General features: G+C 33.9%; 6 protein-coding genes across 10 annotated transcripts; 2 read left to right on the forward strand and 4 right to left on the reverse strand.

Moving 5' to 3' along the window:
- Positions 1-2: 2 nt before the first annotated feature.
- LOC116341881 lies at positions 3-2,475 on the reverse strand. Its single transcript, XM_031769214.1, has 3 exons — positions 1,949-2,475; positions 1,025-1,262; positions 3-952 (listed from the first exon to the last, which is right to left on the reverse strand). Exons 1-3 carry the CDS (start codon positions 2,050-2,052, stop codon positions 245-247), a joined length of 1,050 nt encoding a protein of 349 aa, XP_031625074.1. The 5' UTR covers positions 2,053-2,475; the 3' UTR covers positions 3-244.
- Positions 2,476-4,317: 1,842 nt separating this feature from the next.
- LOC116342119 (augmin complex subunit dgt5) lies at positions 4,318-7,067 on the reverse strand. Its single transcript, XM_031769619.1, has 8 exons — positions 6,837-7,067; positions 6,640-6,772; positions 6,442-6,580; positions 6,128-6,376; positions 5,280-6,063; positions 5,092-5,211; positions 4,825-5,021; positions 4,318-4,751 (listed from the first exon to the last, which is right to left on the reverse strand). Exons 1-8 carry the CDS (start codon positions 6,929-6,931, stop codon positions 4,495-4,497), a joined length of 1,974 nt encoding a protein of 657 aa, XP_031625479.1. The 5' UTR covers positions 6,932-7,067; the 3' UTR covers positions 4,318-4,494.
- A 310-nt stretch (positions 7,068-7,377) lies between these two features.
- On the forward strand, positions 7,378-8,593 carry LOC116342120 (ceramide-1-phosphate transfer protein). Its single transcript, XM_031769620.1, has 3 exons — positions 7,378-7,635; positions 7,710-7,921; positions 7,993-8,593. Exons 1-3 carry the CDS (start codon positions 7,520-7,522, stop codon positions 8,286-8,288), a joined length of 624 nt encoding a protein of 207 aa, XP_031625480.1. The 5' UTR covers positions 7,378-7,519; the 3' UTR covers positions 8,289-8,593.
- On the reverse strand, positions 8,314-9,378 carry LOC116342121. Its single transcript, XM_031769621.1, has 4 exons — positions 9,305-9,378; positions 8,925-9,140; positions 8,633-8,860; positions 8,314-8,537 (listed from the first exon to the last, which is right to left on the reverse strand). The coding sequence occupies exons 1-3, from the start codon at positions 9,327-9,329 to the stop codon at positions 8,679-8,681; spliced, it is 423 nt and encodes a 140-aa protein (XP_031625481.1). The 5' UTR covers positions 9,330-9,378; the 3' UTR covers positions 8,314-8,537; positions 8,633-8,678.
- Positions 9,379-9,725: 347 nt separating this feature from the next.
- On the forward strand, positions 9,726-12,896 carry LOC116341964. Of its 2 annotated transcripts, XM_031769406.1 has the most exons (5): positions 9,726-9,864; positions 10,072-10,182; positions 10,271-10,486; positions 10,551-10,778; positions 10,873-12,896. In XM_031769406.1, exons 1-4 carry the CDS (start codon positions 9,840-9,842, stop codon positions 10,730-10,732), a joined length of 534 nt encoding a protein of 177 aa, XP_031625266.1. In that variant the 5' UTR covers positions 9,726-9,839; the 3' UTR covers positions 10,733-10,778; positions 10,873-12,896. The 2 variants fall into 2 exon arrangements, with proteins under 2 accessions (XP_031625266.1, XP_031625265.1); XM_031769405.1 differs by having other exon boundaries at positions 10,551-12,896.
- On the reverse strand, positions 11,037-15,335 carry LOC116341962 (uncharacterized transporter YutK-like). 4 transcript variants are annotated; one of them, XR_004201215.1, is made up of 11 exons: positions 15,154-15,335; positions 14,903-15,086; positions 14,664-14,847; positions 14,442-14,595; positions 14,117-14,314; positions 13,838-14,035; positions 13,566-13,783; positions 13,180-13,507; positions 12,924-13,104; positions 12,304-12,414; positions 11,037-12,228 (listed from the first exon to the last, which is right to left on the reverse strand). XR_004201215.1 is itself a non-coding variant. In XM_031769404.1 (11 exons), the coding sequence occupies exons 1-10, from the start codon at positions 15,205-15,207 to the stop codon at positions 12,380-12,382; spliced, it is 1,734 nt and encodes a 577-aa protein (XP_031625264.1). In that variant the 5' UTR covers positions 15,208-15,335; the 3' UTR covers positions 11,041-11,097; positions 12,369-12,379. The 4 variants fall into 4 exon arrangements, 2 of the variants coding, with proteins under 2 accessions (XP_031625263.1, XP_031625264.1); XR_004201214.1 differs by having other exon boundaries at positions 11,037-12,254; XM_031769404.1 differs by having other exon boundaries at positions 11,041-11,097; positions 12,369-12,414.
- Between the last annotated feature and the right edge of the window lie 1,755 nt (positions 15,336-17,090).

The following is a 17,090-nucleotide window of genomic DNA, read 5'->3' on the forward strand; positions in this document are numbered from 1 at the left end:
TGCTTTTATAACGGAACTCAATGATTCAATTACAAAATTGTTAATTTTGGAAAATGTTCAATAATGTGTAACTGATCGATTAATAAATTTATCATTTAATGAAAAATATGGATTTTTTTCGCTCGAATTTGATCGATAAGCTGTCCTCCGATTAAATATTTAATATTTTTTAAATCTTAACAGACCAACTCTTTTAAATAAAGAACAATTAAACTTAACATAATAAACAGTAAAGACCTTGGATTTAATCTATTTCTATTGGTGTGTTGTTAGTGTTTTCATTGCGTTTTATAAAATTGCTATTGACTTGCGGTGGAATCTTGTTTGGTTTTGTTTCGATCGATGTTGATAGCTTTGATTGTTTGTTTGATCCCTTCGTCGATATGCCAGTAATCATTTGTGGTGGCAATTTTGTACGTTTGATAAAACCAACGCACCAATCAAACGATGCCTGATGAGATTCGTGCCATCCGGGCGGCATTTCAACTTGATTACAAACACCATAAACAAATGCCATTATTCGAACTTCCTTCGACGATAGACCTGAGTAGTAGTTGGATGTTTCACGCACATAATCGGCGAGTTGATTTTCTTGTTCAAGTGTGAACACTTGACGTGGACGTCGAAAACCACCGTTACTTATCAATGTGCTTGTTGGTACTGTGTTTGCATTACTGACTACATTCATGTTTGGATTAATTATTGGAGTTGATGTGCCAATTTTTGTGCCATTTATGAAGGTTCTTTCCAAAATGTGCAACGAACTATTCGGTGAACCATCTGAAGAGTCGGATACATTAAAAACGGAGGGCGTACCATTTTGCCTTGATGTCGATAAATTAATGGGCTGAGAGAACGGTTCATTTTGTATGGGTTTTGGCTTCGAATAGACAGGCGTTATCGTCAAATTGTTTTGGTATAAAAGTGCTGCTGCTGCATCAACTATTGCATTCTGTTCAAGGGGAACAAAGATTGGGTTATTTATATATATTTTTTTTTTTTTCAAAAATAGATCTAAACTCACATTAAATAGTTTGTCGGCAGGGAAACCGTTTAACATAAAATCATTCACCGGATGTGGTTGAATCTGTGGTGGTTTGGTTGTTAGATACAAAGATGGAATTGCATATTGTTGCAATCGATTTTGACTTTCGTTCAAGAACATAACCGCCTCAAAATGCTGTTGACATATTCGTTCATCGTGAATGTTGATTTTATCCAACAGATCAAACCGTTTTGTCTTTTCGATCCAAGTTCGGCATCTATTCCATATTTAAAAAAAAAAGAAAAACAAACCGGTTTTAGTATACTTAATCTGTTCAATAATCAGCGGTTTTTTTTCGGTTGTAATTATCGTAATTGCTATTTTGAATGTCACCAGCAAAGACTATGTGTAGAATAAAACAAAAATGTGCACGAAAAACTGATAAAAAAAGGCACACGCTAAAACGAGGCAATAATAACTGTATTTGTTATTTTCATTTGCAATCATGAATAATAATAATTGAGTGCGTGCTGGAGAGCACAGTATGAATCCAACTCTAGAATGTGTGCAAAAATGAACGAAAAAGAGAAACCATGGGAAATGGTTTTTTATTGGTTGTAACGCATAGAATTGGTATAAAGTGTACAGAAGTGTATGTATATGTGCATACTATGATCGAAAGTATGTATGGGGTTCCCGAAACGATTGCAATGGCGCACTATGTTTACAAAACGACATACACAACGAAGGGAGCTATGATGACATGGAATGAGCGAACGATATACGAGCAGATGTAATATGATTGCGCATGATGAAATTTTGGATTGTCATAATGCTTAAGTGAATCATACGCATACATACACAACAACAAATGAATCATTACAAAAAAAAAGAAACGACTCAATGTAAGATGTCACCAAAAAAGCTGCATTTTTATGATGACATGATGATTTGTATGCTTACCTTTCTACATCTTTTGGAAATCGAAAGAAACTCAAATGTTTATGGGTGTGTTGAAAATTGTCGCAGGTCTTGATTGAACACTTTCTTCCACGTTTGCTTGACATTTTTTTTCTTCTTATTTTGGGCAATTTCAAATATGAATGCGATAATCGATTTGAATAATATTCACACTACAGAATCAGGTCAATAAGTAATGTTATGGACACAGTACACACAGAAAACACACACACGCCCAACAAAAGTATTAACCACAAAGAATCGTTGTCTTCTCTTTTTTTCTCTGTATCTCAGGTGCAATATTTTTTTCCAATTTAACTATTCGAATTGCTATTGGTGTTGCTACAATTCGATAGTGAAATATTTGGTTCAATGAATTCGAATGTCATACACGTATACATAAATCCATGAGCTGCAGATAAAACTACCATTTACTTTCGATTCAATAAAACACTCTTACGTGAATAAAATTATTGTTTTAATTTGAATAGTTTTCATATATTCTAAAATGAAAAATGTAATTGACCAAATGCAAGTCAAATAAAATGGAACAAAATGATGTGATTTTGACTAAATGTCTGCGTACATACACAAAATATTTCAGATTTAAGCAATCGCGTCAGATGGCCGACTCACAACTAAATGATCCGCAGTCAACAACAGCAACATAAACGTGAAAAGAACGAATAGAAAAGGAAAACAAAATCAACGAGAAAATATACACCGTAAATGTATTAAATGAGTGAAGAGAATATGAGAGGCCCGTATGCTATACATTTTTATTATAGAGATCGTGTTTGCACACGTTGGTTTCCCTATCTCTCTCTTTCTATTCTATTCACTACGCTCTCATTCGCATAGTTGCGGCTGCATTCGTCATGTCTTCTATTAGGTGACTACGTCCCATCCATATAATAACAAAACATCGCACACATGGTTACAACTAATATGTATGTACACCAAACCTTCTGATCATCATATGTGACGCTACATGTATATGCCATTCTATCAACAGTTTTTTTTTCTTTACACGACGAAAAAAAAAGAAGAAACAAGCATCTACGTTGCATTCTGCCAAATTATTGGTGAAATATTTCTCACAACATAGTAGACTCTTGAGCCATTGACGTAATCAAATGTGAGTGGAAATTTCAAATTAGATTCAATCAACCATGAATTCAACAAATGGCTTTGGTGATTTTTCTAGCAACACTGTTTGCTATAAGTTTATCTTCTAAAACCGTCTTGCGCTGTCAATGTTTTACCATCAGTATGCGTAGAACGTACATAACAAGCGCATGTTACAATATCATTAAAACTAAGCTGGCAACAAATAATATGAATAGAAATCACGACGTTTTTTCACATTTAATCTATGCAACTATCAAATATGCTGTTTTTATTCTAGAGCATTCAATTTTGAACTCAAATCCCATATCATTGAAATTTATGTTCCGGGGCATGCTAGAAGTGTCTTTTAAAAGTGCATACATCAAATCAAGTTTTCGGCGACTGATACATTCCAAAGCGGTTTTTGAGCATCCTGTAATGGTTACACCATGGACAATATCCATTTATATATAAAACAATGAATACATAGGTTCTCCACAATGTTTTTGTATGACTCAGATACATGCGCTTGTGGTGTGCCCAAATCAAAATCGTTGCTGTCATGTGGTGCCTAGTAGCCAGCAAAAATGAACTTAATTATTTAGTCGTTGTCAATGTTTTGCACAATTAACGAACTTATAGTATTTGGCATAGATGATTGAATCCGATATATATGTATTGTTTCCATTTTTTGGATGAGAAAATCAAAAGAGAAATGATTCAATTAGGTAAGACAGAAAAGTATTGTTGATTCTAATGAATTTGCATGAAAAATAATGTACTTACATTAATTGAATTGGCATGGCTAAATTTGTTTATGTTGTTCAAAAATTGTCGTTATGATTAGGGAAACGATGATTTAAATTATTTAAAAGTCGTATAGTTTTTAACGAGCAAACGATTCATATTCATTCAAAAAACTTAGGGGTTTTTAATTCTTCTCGATGCGAAACTCGCAAATAGAAAAGATTCGATTGGACAAATTCTGTAGAAAAATTAGCTATTTAACCTACTGCCCAAACATACATCTGTTTTACTTCGGTGAGATTTTATTTAGTTTGGCGGGTTTTTGCCAGAGTTCAGTGAACAGAAAACGTTGAAATTAATCTCAAAATTTTTTAACGAAGAAAAACAAGTATTTGGTCGCATTTGAAAAAGCTTACCGATTGATTTTTTTTCGTAAAATGAAAAGGCAAATAGTTATAGTTTATATTTATATTTAACGTGATGTTTAATTTACACACAGAAAACGATAGTTACAAGTAAAACCAACTTACTGTGCGCCATAAATGTCAAGAGAACATCATAAATATCAACGATCGATCAATTTTTTTTCTGAATAACTTGAACTAACAATAATTTAATGCTAATTTTGGTTAATCTAACACATTCTAACACAGTTTGACAACATACAATTATATATCATATAGTATACACATTCAAATGGGATCTGACTTTTGGACCATTTTATAGTACATCATGAATTCTCGTTCATATTCGTGATAGGTTTTTCCGTTGAACGTTTCAGTTGCGGGGATCCATTTTCGTAAAGGGTTTTCATTTATAAAGTTAATGTAGCGTTCAATGTTCCGATAAATGCGATGAATATTTGCGCAAATAGCGCTAGCTTCGTCCGTTATCTCAGACAAGGCATCATTTTGTTGGTTCTTTTGCGTACACAGCTTTGACTCATCGACTGTAAACGAAGTAATATCATATTTAAACTTTGCAATTGCAAAACATTGCCACTTTAGAAAAGTAAAAATTACCTTCGGGCAGTCCTTCTGGTGCCTCAAATGCCTTTTCGATTATTTTCATTTGACTGAACCATTCGATTTGCGATTGTAAATTTTTAACTGACATGGCTGGCGTTATCATGTAATCGAAGATTAAGCGCTTTATATCATTTGGCAGCTGGTCATATATCTTTATATTGAGTAACGGATTTGCGCATAAATCCAAGTGCCTAAAGAATGAAACAAAAGACATTTTTGATATAAACTTAGAAATCATATGAAATGGAGGTTTTTACATACTCTTGCAATGGATTTCGAAGTTTAAATTTGACGATGGGAGTATTCAAAAAGATTTTTATTTCAGATAATTGATTTGGCAATGAAGTCGTCGGCATCGAACGTGGAGCACCAATCTCCGATCTGAAATTTAAGTGATCGAATTTAAACGATATGTTTTGGCAAACGAATGTTCAACAAATGACTGTTACCTTCCAAACAAAGCAGTACTGTTGGCGCTATCAGAACGATTGGTGGAGAGAACGCTGTCATTGCTCGCAACACTACTGTTGCCGGAACTATTCATCCGTGTATCTGAACCCGGTGCCGGTAGCTGTTGGTCCTTTTTGCATTGCAGTAAATACCGCATCAAATCTTCGCTGTGTTGAATTTTTTCACGGACATGTGTCAAATTGTAAATGTCTTCATGGGTGCGAACGTATAGATTTTCCATATCCAGATAAATCTTTGTCAATTCCGTATTGCCCACAAGATAATCATCGTTCGACTTTTTGCGACGTTGAATTTCCGTTTGATTTTCTTCGACGACATTGAGCAGATATTCGATTTCACCTTTGCCATAGTACAATGTCGAATACAGACTCAAGTAGTCGCCCAAAAAATCATCATCAATACTTTGATTGTTGTACATCAAGTATTTGGACCGTAAATCATTCAAAAATGACTCGTAAAACACCACATAATCATTTAAAATACCTTCACTGCGTTTGTCAATGCCATGGCGCATGATACACAATTTAACATGCTTTGCATGTAATTTGCCGATTTCAACTTGTAGATTATTCTTTTGCGTTGGATCATCGTATCCGGCATTCACATACAGAATCTTTTCCATATCCATTAAGCTCAACGTCTCCATCATTGACGCCTTTTGCTTCATTTGATCACCAATGCCTGTCCACAGTGTCAAATTCGGAATCTGTGCAAATATGCCACGTAATCTTTGCCAGAGTTGTTGACGAGTCGTCAAATTCACTTTAATTGAACAGAATCCACCCGTTAATACTCAATCTTTTCTATTTATTTCAATTAAATTTACCTTCATAATTTTCCGTATGATTAAAAGTGGCGTAGAATTTCTGTAGTTCGAGTTTGGCCGCTGTCAAAGCAGCCATCGCATTTTTGTCATTGGAATTGGTGAATTTGACCGGCGTTATTTCATCAATATTTTTACCAATCTCCTTCTCTGCCTCGATTTGACGCTCAATTTCTCTTGTTTTTAATTTACAAATTGCATTTTTTGCAGTCGTATCGACGATTTCCTCCTTCAGTTGAAACGTTTGAATATCTAAACAGGCAGAATTGCATCGTTTAATTGAACTTGTTAACGGGGAAAAAATATGGGATACAAACTATTTTCTTTCGATGAAATTGCCAATTTTTGATATTGTTGCTTTTTTGCTGCGACACGAGACTTTAAATTTTCCAAACGTTCTTCCAACTTTTTCTTCGTTTGATACAAATACAGTTGCTCTGATTGAACTTTTTTCACCTATTTAATGTACCACATTTAGTTTCAAGAAGAATAAGAAATGGAACCATGCTACTTACAGCAACTGTATTACCACCAATACGTTCAACTTTGCGCACTTTGATTTCATCGCGTACGGCTTTCACGTCTTGTTGTGGTTGTATTCGTCTCATCAGTTCATTAAAAGCAAGCATTTGACCAGAAGAAAATATGCTATGGAAAAATATTGCGTAACTCAATCAAATGTATTTTATAGCATTTATGGTGTTTGTCTTACCGGCTCAATGTCTTTTTCGGTGGCAAAACATTCGACGGAAAACCAAGGTTATCTGCCCAATCTTCAAAATGAAGAATATCATCCTCGACACCCATTTTGATTGAAATATTTTAAATTTTTCTTATTGGAGCAATCGATGCCGACTGATAAAACTATTACAAATTGAATCGTTCGCGAAAAACACAAAATTCTCTGTGTATGAACTGAAAACCGTTTGCTTTTGTTTAAATCAGAAAAGATGACAGTTCGTAAAATAAACTGTTGTCATTGTATTGAACTGACAGCATTCGTCCGATACATACACTCACATATACAAAAATTACATCTGTAATAATTCGAAAATGGTCAATAAAATGAACATCATTTTTTGTGAAATTTTTTTTTTTTTAAAATGGCCCACAAAATATTATTTTTATTATTAAAAAAAAAAACAAATATTAAAACGACAAAAATCGTTTCCAAACTAACAGCATGTGAACTTGGAAGTGACAGATGTATTGAAATAAGACAGCACAGTATTTTTTGTTTCTTTGTTATATTTACTTTAAACAATGACACTGGAAAGTGTAAAACGACAGTCAAATTGGGTGCAAAGCAGTGTGGAAGGATCTTTGTTTTCTTTGTTTATTGTTTGTTTTCGTTCGTTGTGCATTGACTAGTTAGATAAAATTCTAATAATAAAAATGGAACAAGAGTTTTTCGATATTGAAAATTTACAAACAAATTTTAAAGCTGCTCTAAAAGATGAAACTGACATTGCAATGGATTTTTATTTAGAAGGTTTCAAAGAGCTTTACAAGTACGGGCCAAATTAAGTTATTATTCGATATTGATTTTTAATGACTCATAACATTTTGTCTGTTGGTCATGTAGGTTTTTCCAGTTAATGGGATCTGTGTTTGGATTCGTAAGCAGTGACGTGAAATCAAAAATTGAAGTGCTCGAAAGTCATCGACAAAAAGAATATGCCGAACAATTCGAAACATTTTCCAAAATGCTTGAATATGAAAAATCATCGGCTCTGTTGGACAAAAAAGACTATGTATCAGGCAGTCGAACTTTGTTACGTTTGCATCGTGGCTTAGGTAAATATATCGCTTATCTCTTATCACCTTGTTTTTCGTATACGTAATTCAAATTTTCGCTCATTTTTTAGCGTTCGTTCGTGAATTCTTGTTGCGATTGAGTGAAATTGAATCTCATGAAAAAACGACTGGCATTTGTAAGACAGCGTACAATGATACTCTTGCCCAATATCATCCGTGGATCATACGAAAAGGTGCTTTGGTTGCAATGCATGTGCTGCCCACACGTGATCAACTTCTCAATAGGGTATGCCAAGACGCTGAACGATCGATTGCTTTCTTGCCCGACGTATTGGAAACATCGAAAATCGTATACGAACGCACGGAACAATTATACACCGACTTCGATTTACATGCACTGCCATAAAATTAGCAACCAAAATAAGCTTAAATTCAGTATTAATATACGACACTGCATTTCATTCCGACGGTGCCGTTACTTTATTTATCCAATCAAAATAATTTTCATCATTTTATTCGATTGAGTTCAAAGTTGCCTTTAGTGTTTTACTCAAAAATAAATTCAACAAATTGTAAATGTTTAGCTTAAGAGTAGTAGGAAAAGAGGGATTCGAGTGCAATCCTTGCGTCATCCATGCTGTTAACACTTCAAGCGCTAAATAATATAAAAATTTCTATCAAATAAAACTTCTGATATAGATAAAAATCGAATTTTGTGCGTTTTTTTCAAAATCGTATAATGAAATATACCTATTTTTAAAGAAAATTCTTTTTCACATTTATTCGAATCGAAATTCTATACATCGTTGGGAAAACGTGATCTCGCCTTTGCTCTGAACTTATCCAATAAATTCAAGTTCCGAAGGAATTGGCGTGAAACTGCATTGCCGTCGAGAACATCTGCGTTATGTTCTTCCAATAAAATTCTTTGGTGCTCAAGCAAGAAGCCCACAAACATTTCGTACCATGCTAATGATCCTATAACAATCATAAAAAAATCAGTTACAATTATAATTATTATCAATAAATTGGTTCATTTTACCTATTGCCATTGGTTCTTGGCGAGTGTTATCTTGGCTGTACCCAAAATTGGCTTCGTAGTCGTCAATCTTCTTCAACATTGAGTCCATAATATTGTTAAACTGTCTGCTGCAAGCAAGCAGTTGAACCTTACGTTGATTGTTTCTCATATCGCTTAGTATCGTCAGAATTTGCTCGTAAAGACCAGTTATGCAGTTAACAACCTCAGTTTGAGAAGCTGAAATCGAGAAATCAAAATTTATTACCTTCAACTCCGATCGACTCATTAGAAATAATCAAAACAAATAGTTAAACTAAATACATACAAATTCACTTGACCACATGCGATCTACCCACTTCGGATTTTATATAAAACTCCTCAATTTCATCTATCAAACATACCAGATAGATTGCCACGACTTGCCATTTTTAAATATTTTTTTGAAGAAATTTTCACAATATATTCGATTCGTGTGTTCCTCTAAAATGTGATCTTGACAGATATTGTTTATAATTTCAAAATCCATATTGTTGCAATAACCATCTGTCACATTCGACTAGAGTGAACAGATGTGATTTTAAAGTGTTAAAGTTTTCATTCAAGCAAATTTTACATATAAAAAAAAAGTGTTGAAAAAATTAAAAATTTCCGATAAAATTGAATGAAATGGACATTTTTTTCTTGAAAATATACATTAATTTTTTTTTCATGTTTCACATAAAGTTTCACAACAATATCTTCAGTTCGAAATGTCAACTGTTTCAAGTTTCATTCGTTTATGGCAAACTTCATGTCTATTTACAATATTAAGTGAATTATTCGTCGAGAAAAAAAAATGTAAACAGCAATAGTATCTTTCTTCTTTTTTTTGTCACTTTCTTCTTGATGAACTGAATCGAATATATTGTGAAAATTTCTTTAAACAAAATTTTTAAAATGGCAAGTCGTGGCAGTATATCTGGTATGTTTGTCTTTTATTCATAAATTTATATGCTTGAGATGAAGAGTGGAGATATTATATCGATTTTAATGTACAAGTTTATGTTCCAATTTAAGATAATTTCCAGAAATATTCGACCTTTATTCCCAAGCATAATTTTGTGGCGTTTTGTGTTGTTTTGTGCTGTTCTGTTTCGTTTCTCCATGTAATTTTCATATTTTTTGACAGACGAGATGGTTTCGGGTGGAGATAAACTACCTATAAAGACAGAACTAGATGAAATTGAGGAATTTCATATAAAATCCGAAGTGGGTAGATCGCATGTGGTCAAGGGAATTTGTATGTATTTAGTTTAACTATTTGTTTTGATTATTTCTAATGAGTCGATCGGAGTTGAAGGTAATAAATTTTGATTTCTCGATTTCAGCTTCTCAAACTGAGGTTTTTAACTGCATAACTGGTCTTTACGAGCAAATTCTGACGAGACTAAGCGATATGAGAAACAATCAACGTAAGGCTCAACTGCTTGCTTGCAGCAGACAGTTTAACAGTATTATGGGCTCAATTTTGAAGAAGATTGACGACTACGAAGCCAATTTTGGGTACAGCCAAGATAACACTCGCCAAGAACCAATGGCAATAGGTATAATGAACCAATTTATGAATAATAATTATAATTGAAACTGATTTTTTTATGATTGTTATAGGATCATTAGCATGGTACGAAATGTTTGTGGGCTTCTTGCTTGAGCACCAAAGAATTTTAATGGAAGAAAATAAGGCAAATGTTCTCGACGGCAATGCAGTCTCACGCCAATTCATTCGGAACTTGAATTTATTGGATAAGTTCAGAGCAAAGGGCAGATCACGTTTTCTCAACGATATATAGAATTTCGATTCGAATAAATGTGAAAAAGAATTTCGTTTAAAAATAGGTATATTTCATTATACGCTTTTGAAAAAACGCACAAAATTCGATTTTTATCTATATCAGCAGTTTTATTTGATAGAAATTTTTATATTATTTAGTGCTTGAAAATAATTTCTGGCATATGACCTCCGCAGGGTGACGCAAGGGGTGCTTGCGTCGGCCTTGCGTTAACAGCATGGTTGACACAAGGATTGAACTCGAATCCCTCTTTTCCTACTACTCTTAAGGTTATTATGTTTGCGATTAATTAAAAAAACACTCCTTTATTATTAGTTTCGTAATTGAGAAATGATTGTGTTTTAATTGGACGATTGCTCTATTTATTGGGTGTATAAATTAATTTTTATTGTTTTTTTGGTGAAAGGAAACATTTATTTAAAAATAATAAGAATGAGTACATTAACCAATTTACTGCCTATCGTTAGCTATGACTTCGGCTCATCTTCTTGGCAGCTTGTTGATTCCGCGTCGAAAGAATTCCTCATCTTTTCCAGCTATCCATTGATCGATCCATTTTCGCACTCCTTCAGCATTTCTAAACGATATCTCAGACAAGCCCATTTGCATCGAGCGGAACAAGTGATAATCAGAAGGAGCAAGGTCTGGAGAGCACGCAGGATGATCAAGCTGATCCCAACCGAGGTCTTCTATCTTTTGTTTCACGATGTGTGCCCGATGTGGCCTAGCATTGTCGTCGTGAAACAAAACTTTGTGGTTTTTTCTCGCTACTAACGGTCGTTTTTCGTTCAATGCACGTGCCAATCTGTTCAATTGTTGTCGATGGCGATCAGCTGTAACCGTTTCACCTTGTTTTAGCAGCTCATAATACACTACTCCTTTCTGATCCCACCAGATGCACAACATGACCTTCTGGCAATGAATGTCTCGTTTTGGCTGCGACGGTCCTGGTTGGCCTGGATCAACATACGCTCCTTTACGTTTGGGGTTATCATAATAGACCCACTTTTCATCGCCAGTAACAATTCGACTCAGAAAACTATGTTTTTTGTGCTCGGCAAGATGCTGTTTGCATGCTGTGATTCGTGCTCTAAATTGATTTTCATTCAGTTGATGTGGTACCCATTTTCCTAGCTTTCGAATTTTTCCCATTGCATGCAAGCGCATGGAAATGGTTGCTTGGGTCACATTTAACTCCAATGCAAGTTCTTTTTGCGTTCGGGCCGAGTTTTCATCTAATAATGCTTGCAATTCCTCATCTTCAAACTTTTTTGGTTGACCTGGCCGTTCTTTGTCTTTCAAATCAAAATCACCACTTTTAAATCGTTGAAACCATTTTCTACAGCTATCTTCCGACGGTGCTTGTTTGCCATAAGTGCTACGCAGCAGCCGATGTGCTTCAGCGGCACTTTCCTTGATATCAAATAACAGAAGTAGCGCTGCACGAAAAAATTCCTTACTACGATTCATTTTAGATCGATTCAAAAACAATGGTACTGTATGAAAAATAAACCTTTCCGATCTGAATTAGATTGACAAATGTCATATGTACAAAATTCAATTGGATTCACCTTCATTCAAGTCTAAGTGGCGACAGCTAGATGTTGTCAATAAAAATTAATTTATACACCCAATAGTACTTATAAGTTACGCGGTGGAAATGTCGTCAGTCATCAAAAGACCTGAAATATGAAACAAAAATTAGTTTAGTGATAATGTGCTTCTTTTCCAAATCGAGAGAACTGCTTAGTAATAAGCATGCAATGTCTATCGTATTGTTTAAAGGCAAAATCAGTCAATAATAGATAAATGAAAACCCAAATTTTCGCTTTCATAAAAATTATGATTGTGCGATAGTTGTTACTTATGAATATCTGGATACAGTTCTATTGTATGACAACATCAATATAAATCAATAAAGATATCATCAGGCGCTGAAATCGAGTTAAAACAATAGAAGTGATTGTTATGGCTATAATTTCACAAACATTGCTACAATCACTATAACAATCACTTTTATTGTTTTCCATCCATCTTAGCTCCTGACGATATCTGGCTGAGCTGAAAATATCTCAATATAATGTCTGGTTTTTACTTCTACTATATTCAAGTGACATAAATAAATTGCTTGTAAGTTTTTTTTTAATCTCAGGCATGTATCTTATCGTATAATGTTGTTATTCTCAATTACCTGCTATGCTAGCATTGATAAAACATATAATTGATCCGGAAATTAAAGCACGAACAGCAACTGATGTAATAACGCTTCTATTCTCTGGGCACATAGCGCCAAGATTACCAATCATCATACCTAACGAACCCAAGTTTGCAAAGCCACAAATGGCGAACGTTGTTATTGCTGAACTTCGAAGCTTGAAGAAAAAAAAAACAATCAATCAATCACAATTTGTTTTATCGATGTGAAATCTGTTTTTCTTTTAACTTACCGAAATTTCGTTGGCTGCTTTCAATTTTCCCAGTCGTTCGTACGCAACAAATTCATTGGCAATATTTTTCAATGCGATAACCTCGCCGACTTTTTCACAATCTTTCCATGGTATGCCGATTATATAAGCAAGCGGAATAAATAATTTGCCAAAGAACCATTCAATGGTAATGCCGTCGTAGCCAACGAGTAGGGACAACCAACCGACGATACCATTCATGAATGCAACGAATGAAACAAAGGCCACTAGATTTGCTATGATACCGCCGATCAATGATATAGCAGCAAAAGCGCCATTTGCTGCAGCGTCCAGTACAGAATTCTCCGTTCTAATTGAAAATTGAATATCAAGGACAGCCACTGAGAAGCTTAAAATTAAAAACTTACGATTTTTCCATTTTGAACGTTTTTGACGATGTCTGGCTAATTTCAGTCTCTGGATAAATAAGTTTCGAAAACGCCAATGTGGCCGGTGCAGCCATCACACTAGATGTAATCAAATGTGAAGCAGACGCACCAAAATCCATATAAGCGGCTAATACAGTGCCCGAAACGGTTGCGAAACCGGAACTCATGATAACGTGAATTTCCGATGCGGTCAGATACTAAATACAGACATTTCTTTTAGGAAAGGCATAAAGGATGCATTAATCACTTACTTTTATGTATGGTTGGATAATCAGAGGAGATTCAGTCATGCCAAGAAATATATTGGCAGCAACAGTTACACTTTCACACATTGTTGTACCGAGAATCGATTGAAGCATATCACCCATTTTTTTGATGATCCATTGCATGGCACCATAATAATACAATATTGATATAATAAAACTGAAGAAAAAAATAACCGGCAATATCTGAACAAAAAAACATATCGGTCAAAGTGGCAATAAAAATATTTTCTTGACGACAATTTTGGAGAACAAAATATCACTCACCGAGAATGCAAACACTTTTGCTGTTTCAACGAGATCAGCACCATAAACGAATTTGGCTCCATGTTTGGCAAAACTGAAAAAAACTGCCACTTTTTCACCCAGACAAACGAAGATTTTTCGACCAATTTCGATTCGAATACAGAAAAGACCCAATATGAACTGCAGAATGACACCAAATATCACTGGCCGCCAGTTGATCTGATTGGGAATTTGAAAAAAATCACATTTTTATATAAAAAAAAACAACGTGGTTATCACATTTTCTATCGAATGAAATACTTTTTCGATGATTTTGCAAAATGTGTCACACTTTTCAAGAAGTTACCTGCGATCGATGTTTTGAAAAAGCAAAACCAATAGAAAGTAGAATGACAATGCCAAGTAGTGACTGTAATCTCTCCGGTGATTTATACGTATCAATTCCAATACAAACGGCAAATATAAGGAGAATGACGACAACGAAGGCAACTTTTAGAAATCTAACAAAATTATTTGCTATTTTAGTATCTTTTTTTCACACACAAAAAATATCAACGTGATTTCGTACTTGCTCTTTTGGAATGTAGCGGATATTTGTCTTTTATACGGTCGAATTGATGTCGATATGCATCTACCCAACAACGGCTTGAGAACGTTGAAATATATGAGGCATGTGTAGACAAAAATCATCAGCAGTGCTAGCATTCCATAGCCATCACACCACATGCTGCTACACTCCGATTCGGATAATTCTGCGAATTATTTTTATTTCTGTAAATTGTTCACAAATTGATTTTTATCTATTACTTTTATTAAAGAAATGGTATGTGGCCCAGGCAAAATAAGCACCAACGATGCCATTTATAACGATAATTTTAACGCATCGAATGTGTGTTGAATATTTATCTGAAAATGATTCCGATTCTTCGTCATCATCAATAAAATGTAGTTCACGTCTTGGCACTTCGGCAATTGATTCCAATGTATGCGTCTAAATTAGTAAAGTGGTCATTGACAATTCGGCCATCTATGTTGTTTTTTTATATGCTTTTACATACCTGTTGATCCCTTTCAAAAGCACCATTTGAAGCCCCTGTCCCCTGTCTACTCATCTCGAAAACAATTTTGACTTTACACAATTATTTTTATCAGAATGAGCTCTTGAAAATACTAATGAAGACGAATAGGTGTTGGAAGTACGATTTTCAACTGAATGAATTACTTGAACTTATCGCCTGTAGAAGCATTTTATTGAGAATATAAAATACCCAATTTTGATTTCGATGATATGTGATACGTCAAGATAAGCTTCTTGAAACGTGAATCAACGTCAAAGAAGATATACAATCAGCTTGATAAGAGTTTGGAATTATGAGGGGTAAATCACTTGCTGTAAGTCTACGTCTAACTTAAAAATCAGTCGAAAATGCAAATAAAAATCTTGTCGAATCAGATAGAAATCAACTGGTGAAAAAGAGCTTTTTATAGAGAAAAAAATATCAATTATTTCCGAAGTAATTCTTGAAAGAGCCGGTTTTGACACTGAAAAAAAACTCACCTTTTAACATCAAATGTAAATTCGTAGAATAAATCGTATATGAATGTACACAAAGACATATTAAATGAAATAATTATTGTTTTCAATAACTAGATTGATCATAAAAAGTGATGAATTCCCTATCCGCACACGTAACGATTTTTTTGGTAATTTTCACTGAAAAATGTATCGCTTTTTTCATTTAAATTTACCGTAAACTTTTCATTATAAAAAATTTCCCATAAAATCTTTTTTTCGGTATTATGAAGGGAAATTTTTAAGTTATTACTATTAATTAATTGAAAAAAAAATAGAGAGATCTTGAATTTGAACACCAAATCATTGGAAATACATTATTTGAATGCAGACATTTATATTGAGATTTTTCAGCCAGGTGAGTCAGCTCAGCCAGATATCGTCAGACGCTGAAATGGATGGAATCCTGACGATATCTGGCTGGGCTGATTCATCTGGCTGAAAATATCTCAATATAGTGTCTGTTTGAACAACGTTCCTTCTAAAATGATTTTCCACAAATATAAGAAATCGCGAGATACATGAATTGATTTGTAAATTATATATTGTAATTGCGTGTGGATCTGTGTAATTTTGTACAGATAGCAATCATTTGCCCCTATCTTGATTACGAAAACAATGATATCAAAAGAGTTAAAAGCGTTTACATCAAAGTCGAAAAAAGAAAAATCGTACGAGCCAATGGAAATGACAAAAAAATACATATATATACGCATTATTGATTAAATGGCACGCGTTTATTAACTTGAATTACTTATCGAATCACGTTTACCAAATTTGATTTCAATTAGGTCATCATTTTAATCAAGAAAAAGCCATTGCGATAAGATCAGTTGACGGGCCTCTAATTATTACATCACTAAAATGGCCGTCATATGATGAAAAAATTGTAAAAAAATGGAAATACTATCATCACATCGTAGTATAAATTTGAATGAAAATTGTAGAATTTAAGAAGAGATTTACTAAAACTTTTATGACCGTCAGAATAGCGATTTAATGACATTACCATTACGTATCTTTATGCCTTGCTCAAATCTCAGAACAAAATGTATATTCCTTGAATATTATTCAATAAACAAGATTAGGTGTAAACCCAAACAGCTGTAAGTACATAAAAAAAGCATTATTTCATTTGTGTCGTTCGCAACGGCAAGAAAGTGTATTGAAGAAAATAAATGGCCAAATATCCCTTTTGATAGACTATTAAATCGGCCTATCAACGTGCCAAGTGGATTTTTTACGATTCGCATTAGAGGAAATACAAAGTTCATGATATGGCAATAAATTGTGTTTGAAGCGGAAATGGTATATTCAACAAGTTGGTCGTAAAATGAAAACTTCATGTGTGCTTTTTTTACATTTTTCATGTTTAAGTTCACTTTCATATTTATTATATAATTTTTTTTTAATCAGTAATTT

Source organism: Contarinia nasturtii, unplaced genomic scaffold (genome assembly GCF_009176525.2).
Source record: "Contarinia nasturtii isolate CC-2019 unplaced genomic scaffold, AAFC_CNas_1.1 Cnas_scaffold_810, whole genome shotgun sequence".
NCBI lineage: Eukaryota > Metazoa > Arthropoda > Insecta > Diptera > Cecidomyiidae > Contarinia > Contarinia nasturtii.

Bases quoted from the DNA above. Each gene is read 5' to 3' on its own strand.
- LOC116341881 (XM_031769214.1), bottom strand. From the start codon at position 2,052: ATGTCAAGCAAACGTGGAAGAAAGTGTTCAATCAAGACCTGCGACAAT. The intron at 1,263-1,948 runs GTAAGCATACAA...AATATGGAATAG, and splicing joins TTTCCAAAAGATGTAGAAAG to ATGCCGAACTTGGATCGAAA. The intron at 953-1,024 runs GTGAGTTTAGAT...CCCCTTGAACAG, and splicing joins CTGCCGACAAACTATTTAAT to AATGCAATAGTTGATGCAGC.
- LOC116342119 (XM_031769619.1), bottom strand. From the start codon at position 6,931: ATGGGTGTCGAGGATGATATTCTTCATTTTGAAGATTGGGCAGATAAC. The intron at 6,581-6,639 runs GTAAGTAGCATG...TACATTAAATAG, and splicing joins TTGGTGGTAATACAGTTGCT to GTGAAAAAAGTTCAATCAGA. The intron at 4,752-4,824 runs GTAATTTTTACT...CTTCGTTTACAG, and splicing joins ACCAGAAGGACTGCCCGAAG to TCGATGAGTCAAAGCTGTGT.
- LOC116342120 (XM_031769620.1), top strand. From the start codon at position 7,520: ATGGAACAAGAGTTTTTCGATATTGAAAATTTACAAACAAATTTTAAA. The intron at 7,636-7,709 runs GTACGGGCCAAA...TTGGTCATGTAG, and splicing joins GGTTTCAAAGAGCTTTACAA to GTTTTTCCAGTTAATGGGAT. The intron at 7,922-7,992 runs GTAAATATATCG...CTCATTTTTTAG, and splicing joins ACGTTTGCATCGTGGCTTAG to CGTTCGTTCGTGAATTCTTG.
- LOC116342121 (XM_031769621.1), bottom strand. From the start codon at position 9,329: ATGGCAAGTCGTGGCAATCTATCTG. The intron at 9,141-9,304 runs GTATGTTTGATA...TCTCGATTTCAG, and splicing joins AAGTCGTGGCAATCTATCTG to CTTCTCAAACTGAGGTTGTT. The intron at 8,861-8,924 runs GTAAAATGAACC...TGATTGTTATAG, and splicing joins CCAAGAACCAATGGCAATAG to GATCATTAGCATGGTACGAA.
- LOC116341964 (XM_031769405.1), top strand. From the start codon at position 9,840: ATGGCAAGTCGTGGCAGTATATCTG. The intron at 9,865-10,071 runs GTATGTTTGTCT...ATTTTTTGACAG, and splicing joins AAGTCGTGGCAGTATATCTG to ACGAGATGGTTTCGGGTGGA. The intron at 10,487-10,550 runs GTATAATGAACC...TGATTGTTATAG, and splicing joins CCAAGAACCAATGGCAATAG to GATCATTAGCATGGTACGAA.
- LOC116341962 (XM_031769403.1), bottom strand. From the start codon at position 15,207: ATGAGTAGACAGGGGACAGGGGCTTCAAATGGTGCTTTTGAAAGGGAT. The intron at 13,508-13,565 runs GTAAGTTTTTAA...ATTTTCAATTAG, and splicing joins ACGTTCAAAATGGAAAAATC to AACGGAGAATTCTGTACTGG. The intron at 12,415-12,923 runs GTAATTGAGAAT...TTCATATTTCAG, and splicing joins TATCAATGCTAGCATAGCAG to GTCTTTTGATGACTGACGAC.